Source organism: Lactuca virosa, chromosome 4 (assembly GCF_052849685.1).
Source record: "Lactuca virosa cultivar CGN04683 chromosome 4, Lactuca_virosa_CGN04683_v6, whole genome shotgun sequence".
In the NCBI taxonomy this organism is placed as follows: Eukaryota; Viridiplantae; Streptophyta; class Magnoliopsida; order Asterales; family Asteraceae; genus Lactuca; species Lactuca virosa.
In genome coordinates, this window is record NC_136429.1 from 17,355,318 (window position 1) to 17,366,445 (window position 11,128).

Consider the following 11,128-nt stretch of genomic DNA (forward strand, 5'->3'; position numbering starts at 1 on the left):
TCACATATACACATTGCTAGGTGGTGGGTGCTTTTGAACGCAAGAGTATATCTGAATCTGATACAGCTTGCACTCTGTCTCTCTTTCTCTATCGTCTTCCATCTCCATTTCCATTTTTTTATGCGATCTGAATCTCTTTTTGTTCCTACAAAATTAATTTTATAAAAAGTTGCAATCTTTTTTGAAAATTCTCAACTTGGCCTTTTCAATTCCCACTTAAAACCTCCATTTTGGTGGAGTTTTGAGGGAATTTTCTGTTGTATGCAAGTCAAAGACCCTTTTTCTCTTCCTTTTCGAGGTGAGTGTCATCAATCATCATTTTCCACTTTTCATCTCAAATGGGTTTTGATTTTTACATCTAATTTCTTCATCTTCAACCAAGAACAACTGCTCAAATGACAAATATTGCATAACTTCCGATCTTTTCAGTTTCTGGGTTTTATTGATGATATCCAATTACCCGCCAGTTTGTTTTTAGGGTTTGTATTAAAACGATGACATCTAGTAATCAAGAAGCTGTAAAAAAATTGGAGTCTTTACATGTTATGAAATCAAAAGGGAACAAGAAAAAGTGGAAAAACGATGAAGGTTCCGTTGGGTGTTGGAATAAATGGGGGTGTCTCGGCAGCTGTGTTTCTTCAAGATCTAAAGTCGATAGCTCCACAAGTGGCATCAGTTCTCAATTCGGTAAATTATTGCTCCTTTTTTGGTTTCATTTAACAAGATTATCATAATTGACGTTGGAATCGTTATCATCGCAGAAAGTAAATCAGGTAACGATACAAGCAAAGATCAAACGGTGGTGACTCCGATAGTATCTCCGACCACCAGTGGCGGAAACAATTTGTCGAGTCCAAAACCAGAAGATGCAATCAAAGTTGCTTCTCAACTTCGAAAATTTGCTTTCAATGATCTTAAAATGGCGACAAGAAATTTCAGACCCGAAAGTCTTCTCGGTGAAGGTGGTTTTGGGTGTGTGTTTAAAGGTTGGATTGAAGAGAACGGCACCGCTCCGGTGAAGCCCGGCACCGGACTTACAGTCGCCGTGAAAACGCTGAATCAGGACGGACTTCAGGGTCATAAAGAGTGGCTGGTTCGATTCTATTATTTTCCTATTTCCATCTAATTATACCAAAAATATATCATTGAATGATTCGAATCATTTTAATTCTATATCTGAAAATCTGAAAAAAGATGGTGTTTTTCGCAGGCAGAAGTGGATTTCCTAGGTGATCTTGTGAATCCGAATTTGGTTAAATTGATCGGTTATTGCAACGAAGATGATCAACGGTTGTTAGTTTATGAGTTCTTGCCTCGTGGGAGCTTGGAGAATCACTTGTTCAGAAGTATGTTATTGCCCCTTCATCTTTTTGAAAAATACAGAAAAACCCTTGTGCTTTCACCATTTTATCGATTTTGACCCTTTAATTAATTTGTTTTTCTTATTGTAGGATCATTGCCTCTTCCATGGTCTATTAGGATGAAAATTGCTCTTGGTGCTGCAAAGGGGCTTGCTTTCCTTCACGAAGAAGCCAAAAGACCCGTGATTTATCGTGATTTTAAAACCTCCAACATTTTGTTAGATGCGGTATGCAACAAGAAAACTTTGTGTTTTAATTTTGCTTATAAGAGTATTGTTTTTTTTTTAATTTATTTCTAATGATTTGTTTTTTATTCAGGAATATAACGCCAAACTTTCCGATTTTGGCCTTGCTAAAGATGGCCCGGAGGGTGATAAAACTCACATATCGACACGTGTTATGGGAACTTACGGTTACGCCGCCCCGGAATACGTCATGACAGGTCTTTATCCTTTTATGTGTTGCTTACTTTAACAGAGAGACAGATAGTATTAAAAGGGTAAAATGGTCTTTTACTGTCCTTCAACATTAATTACAAACAAAAAAAGATAAAATGGCATTAGTTATAAACAAAAAATATAAAATGGTCATTTACTATCATTCATCGTTATTTTCAAATAAAATAAAGAAAACAAAAAAAATAAATAACTAAAATGATCCATTTACTCACAAAAGGGTAAAATAGTTATATAGTTGTACAATACAAAAAAAAAAAAAAAAAAGTAACATTTCACATCATATTTTGATTTGATGTAATAAAAAACATGCCCTTATTGTTGTCTTTGTTTTATGTTGGTGTCTCTCTTTTAGGACATCTGAGTATAAGAAGTGATGTATATAGCTTCGGTGTTGTTTTACTCGAAATGTTGACCGGGCGAAGGTCAATGGACAAAAACCGTCCAAACGGGGAACACAATCTCGTTGAGTGGGCCCGCCCACATTTATTAGAGAGAAGACGGTTTTACCGGTTAATCGACCCGCGATTAGAAGGCCATTTCTCAATAAAAGGGGCCCAAAAGGCTGCACAACTTGCGTCCCGTTGTCTTAGCCGTGACCCAAAAGCCCGGCCCTTAATGAGTGAAGTGGTTGAATGTCTTGAACCATTACCGGCCCTTAAAGACATGGCGGGCTCTTCTTATTACCTTCAAACGGTTCAATCCGAACGGGTCGGGTCGGGTTCGGATGGGTCTCGGGCACGGGGCGGGTCGTTTTCAAGAAACGGGCAGCAACAGCCACGGACCTTGTCGATACCTCGGGCATCGCCTCATCACCATCAGTTTATTAAGGACTCACCGAAGCCGAATGAGAAGCAATAACAAAGGGCACAATTGGTGTTAAATTTATTGTGAAAAAAATCCCAATTTGGGAGAATGTAATTTATGATGACATTTTTATTAACATTGTATCATATTTTGTTGTTTATTTAGTATGATGAATTGATCGTATTGGCATGTTGTTTAATGTATTGTATAATACTAGAGATATATAGAAAATATCGACAACTTTTTAACTCTGGGCTGGGCTTACAGTGCATTTTGTTGTTTGTAGGCACAATTTAATTTCTCTTCGTGTAATTTACTCTAGAGTGTTTTAATATCTTTTTAACTCTGGGCTGGGCTTACAGTGTATTGCACGATTCACATCTAACAACTTTTGGCCCATAATTAAGTTATGGTTACAACGTACATGAATAACATGATTAATCGGTCCAACCTATAGGGCAAAATCGAGTTTTTGAATTTAGATAAAAATGATAATTATTATAACCAAACCTCATTTTTTACATATATTCTAAAACTTCCATTCACCAATCTTCAAAGCACGTGAAATTAATGATTTATTACATATTCACGTTTTTCCAGGTTTTGTTTTTGGTTTCAAGATGCAAGTTATATGACACGCGTAATATATTGGAGTTGTGGTAAATGACCAAAATACGTCTCATATATGAAACGAAAATGAACATATTATTAGACTAGTTATGTATCTGTATAGACTTTTCTTTATTGTTGTATACTTGAGGGTCTTATGTGTATCTTTATTTATTATATATATGTGATAACTCCCATGCCTCTTGGTGTGGAAACCCATTATTTCATGGTATCAGGCCAAAAACCCCTCCGTTCCTCTCCCTCTTCTTAGCCGATCATTCTCCTCTTTTCTTCTCCTTTCTTTCAGTTTTTTCTTGTCACCATCACAGCTTCATCCATGGCTGGCTCCTCCACTGATGCTACTCTATCCATGAACACTCTCCTTCACCTCATTACCATCCGCCTCTCCTCTAACAATTATCTCTTGTGGGTGAACCAAATGACTCCCCTCCTTAACTATCAACAACTCCTTGCTCACGTTGATGGCTCCTCTGCAGCCCCTTCTTCCCACCTTCTGGTTGACAACAAGCAAGTTGAGAACCCCGCTTTTGCGGAATGGCATGTTGCGGATCAACGGGCAGTCATCATTCTTCAAGCCTCTCTCACGGAAGAAGCATTTTCTGAGGCCGTGGGCCTCTCTTTCGCTCGTGCGATATGGACCGCTCTTGAATCCGCCTATGGGAACTCTTCCATGGAACGTGTACAAAATCTTCGTGATCAACTACGACTTCTCTCTAAAGGAACCTCCACCGTCTCCGAATATGGACGGAAATTTAAGGCGATTTGTGATCAATTGGCAGCTATCGGCCAAGCTGTTACCGAATCTGATAAAAATCATTGGTTCCTATGTGGTCTTGGCAGCGATTTTGAAGTTTTCTCCATTGGGGTTCGGACCTCTAGTCTTTCTCCAACTTTTTGGGACCTCCTTGCTCAAGCCGAAAGTCATGAGCTTTTCATGAAATCCCTCCACGCCAACTCCACACCTGTCGTCGCTTTCTCTGCTGAATCAGCGCCCATTGGGGCTGTTGCCTCTGCCACTGCTGGTCGAGGTCGGGGTGGTGACTCTGGTGGTCGTGGTGGTCCTCGCGGTGGTCGTGGTCGTGGCCGGCGGTCACCCCACTGCCAACTATGCCAACATAGCGGTCATTTTGCTAATGCTTGTCCTCAACTTCCGACCTTTGCTTCTCGGTCTGCCCCTAGTGAAGCCGATTTGGCAAAAGCTTTTCTTGCAAAATGTCGTGTGACCCCATCCGACCCGGATTGGTATGTTGATTCCGGTGCCTCGGACCACATGTTTTCTTCTTCGGGCTCGGTTGCTAAACCCGAACCTTTTGTTGGTGATGGCTCGGTTCACTTCGGTAATGGTAATACTCTTCCCATTGCTGCTATTGGGACTTCCTCTCTTCCCAATGATATTCGGTTGCGGGGTGTTTTGGTGGTTCCCCGTCTTACTAAAAAATTATTATCTATTAGCAAGTTAACATACGATAATAACGTGGATGTGATTTTCTCCAAATCTTTGTTTTACATTCAGGATCGGGCAACGAAACAAATTCTGGCTCAAGGAACGAGTGATCGGGGGCTTTATGTTCTTCCAAATAAGTCGGTGGCTTGTGCGTTTTATGCTAAGAAGCGACCAAAGGCGTCTTTTGAATTATGGCACTCCCGTTTAGGGCATGTGTCTTTTGATGTTATTTCTATATTAAATAAACTTGGTCATGTGTTTGTTTCTTCTATTTTACCTAAACCGGTTACTTGTTCTCCTTGCCAACTTGCTAAGTCTCATCGGTTGCCTTTTGACAATAATGACCAACGTGTCGCCCATGTTTTAGATTTGATCCATTGTGATCTTTGGGGTCCTTCCCCGATTGATTCGGTTGCTTCATACTGTTATTATGTCACCTTTATGGACGATTTCTCTCGCTTTACATGGCTTTACCCGCTCAAGTCTAAATCAGATTTTTTTAGCATTTTCAAGTTATTTATCGCCTTTGTAGAGACTCAATTCTCTACCAAAATTAAAAAATTTCAAAGTGACGGGGGTACGGAATTTCTAAATAACAAAGTAAAGGCGTTATTGCATAAACATGGTATATTTCACCGCATCTCATGCCCGTACACCCCCAACAAAATGGGCGGGTTGAACGCAAACATCGTCACATTGTGGAGACGGGACTCGCCATGATGTTTCATGCTCACATTCCGGTTTCTTATTGGGCTCATGCTTTTAGCTCCGCCGTGTATGTTATTAATCGTCTCCTCACAAAGGTGTTGTCCATGAAGTCACCATTTGAGGTCTTGTTCGGACGGGTGCCATCTTATGAAAATTTTCGCATTTTTGGGTGTCGCGTCTATCCGTATTTGCGTGACTATGCGGATCATAAACTTTCTCCGCGGAGCATCCCTTGTGTTTTTGTAGGTTATCACGCTCATTATAAAGGCTACTTTTGTCTCGATCCGGTTTCGACACGGGTTTTTGTTACCCGCCATGCCCGGTTTGATGAAGAGTGCTTCCCGTTTCGTGCCACCCACACAAATGCTCCTATTGGGTCTTTACCCTTACATACATTCCTTGGTGATCAGCTCCCCACCGTTCCCGTCCCCGATGACGCAGCCTCGGCTTCTCCATGTGCTCCATCAGGACCCGCCACCCCTGCTCCTTGCGCTGTGTGTACGGAGCCCGATTCTCTGGCTCCCTCGGTTGCATCTCCTGCATATGAGTCCCCTGTTGTTGCTTCCCCAGGTCCCGAACTCGAGTCGCCTTCCGGTTCTGACTCCGAACCAACCATTGATCCTGCTGCTGAAACCGTCTCCGAGTCTGGCTCGTTGTCTGGTTCCAAGCCTGCTTCGCCTCCGCCCCCTCGTCCACCCCCGCCTGCGCACCCGATGACCACGCGTGCCAAAGCCGGGATTTTTAAGCCACGCTACCGTACTGATTTGGCACATTTAACCTCTCATGGTTTGTTTTCGCAGGTTTTTTCTGTTGACATTCCCTCGTCCCTTACCACTGCCTTACGTGATCCTAAATGGCGTGACGCAATGTGTTCCGAGATGACGGCTCTTCATCATAAAATCAGACATGGACTCTTGTTCCACGACCTTCCCAGACTAATATTGTGGGTTGCAGGTGGTTGTTTCGCACTAAATATCGGGCTGATGGGACTGTAGAGCGTCACAAGGCTCGTCTCGTCGCTCAAGGGTTCAGTCAAGTGTCGGGACTTGATTATTCTCACACCTTCAGTCTTGTTGTCAAGGCGGCTACCGTTCGTATTGTTCTCACTCTTGCGACTATTAACGGATGGCATTTGCGTCAACTTGATGTCAATAATGCTTTTCTCCACGGCCATTTGGGTGCAGGGGCGGAGCCAGAATTTTACCATAAATGGGGCTTACATCATAATAAGGTTAACAAATATTTTATTACCGGGGATAACGTAATATAATCAATAATTTAAAGGAAAATTTGAGATAAAAATTAATACATACTTTGAATATCTAAAAAAAATAATATATGCATACTGACCGTGTCCAAATCAAAAATTTTAATGATAAAAAGCAATATAAAAATTAAAAATAAACCTAAAAGTAATAATTAACTATTTTATCAATAATAAACATTAAAACTAACAAAAAAGTTATAAAAAATTATCATCCTAACAAAGTCAATAAAATAAATAAATCACAACTTATCATCCGATAAATATGACTTACATAACAAGAAAACACAAAAATATATAGATTATTAAATAAATGTTTTATAAAATATGATTTTATAACTTAATATCATCAACTTCTTATTATTTATTATCAATGTGTTAACAAAACAGTAAAAATGGTATAAGAAATGTTAGCTCTCAAAAAGCAATTATTTCAACGGTAAATCTTTTATTTTTAGGTAAATCTAGTCTATGTTGATAAAGGATATGCAACATTCAACCCTTGTTATTATGAAAATCAAAATAATATTTATGAATTTAGTCAAGGGGAGTAATGCATATAAATTGGAAAAGTTAAAGGGAGTAATGTATTAAATTGGAAAAGTTGAAGGGAATAATGTATCTAAATTATAAATGTTGAGGGGGGCAAAGCACCTGCTTGCCCCTGTACTCCCTCCGCCCCTGTACTCCCTCCGCCATTGTTTGGGTGACACTGTCTTTATGAATCAACCTCCAGGCTTTGCGGATGCTTGTCATCCTGATTATGTTTGCAAGCTAAATAAAGCTATCTATGGTCTTAAGCAGGCTCCACGTGCGTGGTTTCATCGACTCAGCTCGTTTTTAGTGAAACATGGTTTTTTCTGCAGTCATGCGGATCCCTTTCTTTTTGTGTTTCGCCGAGACTCGTGTATCATGTATCTGTTAGTGTATGTTGATGATTTGATTGTTACTGGCTCAGATGATGTTGTTGTGTCATCTTTCATTTCTCGACTACACGCCGAGTTTCGCATTAAGGATCTTGGGCGTTTGAACTATTTTCTTGGGCTTGAGGCTACTCATCATCCCACAGGCTTGTTTCTCAGCCAAGCCAAGTATGCTCACGACATCATCACGCGCGCCGGTCTTCTCAATGCCAAGCCCATGCCTACCCCTCTTGCTACCAACGCCTCCCTTGTTAGTGGTGGCCCTCTTTATAACGATCCGACTCACTATCGTTCCTTGGTTGGTGCCCTTCAATATTTGACGATTACGAGGCCCGATATTTCTTACGCTGTTAATCAAGTTAGCCAATTTCTTGCCGCCCCAACGATTGCTCATTTTCAAGCTGTTAAACGACTTATTCGCTATGTCAAGGGAACCCTCTCGTTTGGTCTCACTTTCTCACGGCCTCCGACTATTAAGCTTGTTGGCTACTCTGATGCCGACTGGGCTCGTTGCCTTGAGACTCGCCGCTCCACCTATGAATACTCGATATTCCTGGGGGGTAATCTTGTGTCCTGGAGTGCGAAGAAGCAGCCTACTATCTCTCGTTCCAGCTGTGAGTCTGAATATCGAGCCATGGATAATACGGCTACCGAGATCATCTGGATCTGTTGCAGGAGCTGCATGCCTTGCCCACCGATCGCCCCACACTTCTCTGTGACAATCAAAGTGCGTTATTTCTTACCTAGAATCCGGTGGCTCATAAGCGTGCTAAGCATATTGATCTTGACTATCATTTTGTTCGTGAGCTCGTTGCTTCAGGAAAATTGGTCACTATGTTTGTTCCTACCAAGCTTCAAGTCGCTGATATCTTCACTAAGAGTCTACCTCGGCCACTGAGCAGTTGTGTCGCATGCTTCGTCTTGGTCCACCTTCTCCCGAAATCGGTTTCCACACCAAGAGGCATGGGAGTTACTACTTTAGAGTTAGGATAGATTCACAAAATAATCTTCAATTTTGTAAAACGGATTTTACCAACAAGCACCTTTATCTTTGCTAAATCACTTTGGCATAGTCCCCCACCCAAAAAAAAAAAAAAAAAAAAAAAAAAAAAAAAAAAAAAGTTTTCAAAAGTGACCTATCTACCTACCTACATTATTTATCTTCACCCATACAAAAACCAACATATCAAATATCATCAAAACCAGACACATGTATTGTTTCGGGTGAATCGTTCCTTCATTTCCAAAATTCAAGGCTTCAAAGCAAGAGCCAAACCAACCTTAGCACTCTTTTCAATAGCCCTTGTATCCACTTCCCCCGAGATAGTAAAAACCGATTTCGGGCGCCATTCATGCTGAAGAAGACCACTTGCAATTCCAAAATTATTGACCCGAGCCTTGACCGTAGTCAACGCGTCCAATGAGTGATGTGTCCCAAAAGTCAACGAGTTTTCATTACTCGAAAACCCATGAGTCAACTCACCACCCACAGCCGTATTAGTCAATGGACTCACAGTGTGGTAGTAGGAAGCAGTAAGCGTGTCACCTTTATCATTCCTATAAATAAATAAATACATAAATAACCATCCAATTATAACACTAAAAACTGTTTTGTATTTATTTATTTATCCAGAAAATAAAAAATAACAACTCACAGTGTCAAGGATGCAATGAGGTCAGAAGTTGAGAAACTGAGTCCCGCATTGTATTTGGTGAAGTTTCCGGAAGCAGTATCGAAGGAAATATCGGTCCCGAATGCAACCGTGTTGTTTCCAGCCACACCAGAGAAGTTGACTATGGGACTTGCGGTCAAACCGATGCTTGTACTGATTCCTGCATGTTCATGCAAGTATTGAAGTTCCACCTGTACCCAAACTCCAGTATCAGTATCAGTGTCAGTATCAGTAACAGTATCAATATCAGTAAGTACCTTGCCAGATCTCTGATCAGGAACAACAAAGCTGAAGATTGTTTTGAGTCCAGGTGCAGCTTCATCAATGGTGATGGTGGTGAAAACCTGAGTTGTTGCCATATATGCAACAAGATGTTAATTGCAGTTTAGAAACCAAGTGAAGTTGTAATTATTCATGGTTGTTACCTTAGAGTTTGTGTCCACTTTGACATCGGTTGTGATGTTTTTGTTGATGAGTTTTGTGTTCACATCAGCCAAAAACAGCTCGCCTTTCTTAGCTCCTGATGAGGTGATTGACTGAAATATAGATGAAATTAGAGAGAGAGAAAAGTATCGAATGTAGAAAATGTTCACAGTGGTTAGAAGAGGGACGTGACAGTAGATCAAAGAAACAGAAAGAATAACTTGTACATAGCATAAAAAAACACAGAATTCTTTCCGTAATCATACAATTTAATTAGATTGTAGATTATGAGTTAGCTAATTAATGTGAGTACAAGCAATCTAACAGTTAAATTATCTGTATAATTAACAACAATTAACCTACAAAATTTGATTTACGGGGGAGTGAGCAGCAATGGCCTAACCGTAGCTTCAGTCTCAAATTAGATACAGATAAGTTGTTAATCACCATATGCATGGTGAAATATAGAAATGCATATGTTCATACTTGATACAGAAATACACGCAGACAGATAGATAGGAAGATAGAGATAAGAGAAAGACTGACAACTCCGTTGGCGGTATATGTTGTGAGAGAAAACTTATGGTCGCCCTGGTAATCTCTGTAAAGAAGATCTGAAAAACACAAAAACGAAACGATAATGATATCAAGATCAATCATATTCAAAACAATAAAGCAACAAACAACAGTATCGATTGAAGCAGAAGAGACAAAAAAAATACACTCACAATCACACAACACAAACAGACGCGAAGCAAAAAAAAAAAAAGCCGTTTAATTTTTTTAAATGATTATCGAAAGAATCATACGCAACAGTATCAATCAATTAGAAAACTAACGCAGAAATGGAAACAAGTAAATCGACGCGTAAAATTAAAACAAAACAAAACGAAGGGAAAAATTGAATCGATGAGTGTTCTTTTGTTTGTTTGTTTGTTACCTCTGGCTTTTTTCCCGATATCGGGGTAGAGACCTGGACCTTTCCCCATCTCTTCTGTTCTTCGTGCTCGAGAAATTTGTGAGTGATTTTTATGCGAGAGAGAAGGCGTCTTTAAACACAACCTGTTGAAATGAATCGGTGCGGATGAAATATTTTCACATCGAGGACATATAATTTTTATAAGTTGCATTATCGCCCCCTGAATTATAAATATATACAAAAGCAACTTACATAGTCTTTCACATATTTAGTGTAGCTAAAAATATAATTTGTAATGCACAATGTACAACTCGATGTCTGTCAAAAGTGAACCATCGTGACCTCTAGCCTCGGATGCGGTGGAGTTTTTTAATAGAATATAGCGGATCATGCATAACAATGTTATATCCATAGATCTATGGATATAGTCTTCAAAAGAATTGACTTTATCATACAAAAAGGCTTAGTGTCGCAGCTTGTTGTCTGTTTCCCATCACACTCGTTGTACGATGATAACCAAG

At 40.1% G+C, this 11,128-nt stretch overlaps 2 protein-coding genes across 3 annotated transcripts; one reads left to right on the plus strand and one right to left on the minus strand.

Annotated features, from left to right (window-relative positions):
- On the plus strand, nucleotides 1–2,806 carry LOC145169430 (serine/threonine-protein kinase PBL34-like). Of its 2 annotated transcripts, none has more exons than XM_079087980.1 (7): nucleotides 1–298; nucleotides 430–687; nucleotides 762–1,093; nucleotides 1,211–1,346; nucleotides 1,452–1,588; nucleotides 1,680–1,803; nucleotides 2,172–2,806. In XM_079087980.1, the coding sequence occupies exons 2-7, from the start codon at nucleotides 495–497 to the stop codon at nucleotides 2,675–2,677; spliced, it is 1,428 nt and encodes a 475-aa protein (XP_078944106.1). In that variant the 5' UTR covers nucleotides 1–298; nucleotides 430–494; the 3' UTR covers nucleotides 2,678–2,806. The 2 variants fall into 2 exon arrangements, with proteins under 2 accessions (XP_078944106.1, XP_078944107.1); XM_079087981.1 differs by having other exon boundaries at nucleotides 468–687.
- Nucleotides 2,807–8,584: 5,778 nt separating this feature from the next.
- LOC145169431 (mitochondrial outer membrane protein porin of 36 kDa-like) lies at nucleotides 8,585–10,772 on the minus strand. Its single transcript, XM_079087982.1, has 6 exons — nucleotides 10,629–10,772; nucleotides 10,235–10,302; nucleotides 9,691–9,801; nucleotides 9,523–9,609; nucleotides 9,248–9,456; nucleotides 8,585–9,149 (listed from the first exon to the last, which is right to left on the minus strand). The coding sequence occupies exons 1-6, from the start codon at nucleotides 10,675–10,677 to the stop codon at nucleotides 8,843–8,845; spliced, it is 831 nt and encodes a 276-aa protein (XP_078944108.1). The 5' UTR covers nucleotides 10,678–10,772; the 3' UTR covers nucleotides 8,585–8,842.
- Nucleotides 10,773–11,128: the final 356 nt, after the last annotated feature.

Excerpts from the sequence above, each read along its gene's own strand:
- LOC145169431 (XM_079087982.1), bottom strand. The coding sequence starts at position 10,677 with ATGGGGAAAGGTCCAGGTCTCTACCCCGATATCGGGAAAAAAGCCAGA. Across the intron at positions 10,303-10,628 it reads TATCGGGAAAAAAGCCAGAG|ATCTTCTTTACAGAGATTAC; the intron begins GTAACAAACAAA and ends TGTGTTTTTCAG. Across the intron at positions 9,610-9,690 it reads AAGTGGACACAAACTCTAAG|GTTTTCACCACCATCACCAT; the intron begins GTAACAACCATG and ends GCAACAACTCAG.
- LOC145169430 (XM_079087980.1), top strand. The coding sequence starts at position 495 with ATGACATCTAGTAATCAAGAAGCTGTAAAAAAATTGGAGTCTTTACAT. Across the intron at positions 688-761 it reads TGGCATCAGTTCTCAATTCG|AAAGTAAATCAGGTAACGAT; the intron begins GTAAATTATTGC and ends TTATCATCGCAG. Across the intron at positions 1,589-1,679 it reads CCAACATTTTGTTAGATGCG|GAATATAACGCCAAACTTTC; the intron begins GTATGCAACAAG and ends TTTTTTATTCAG.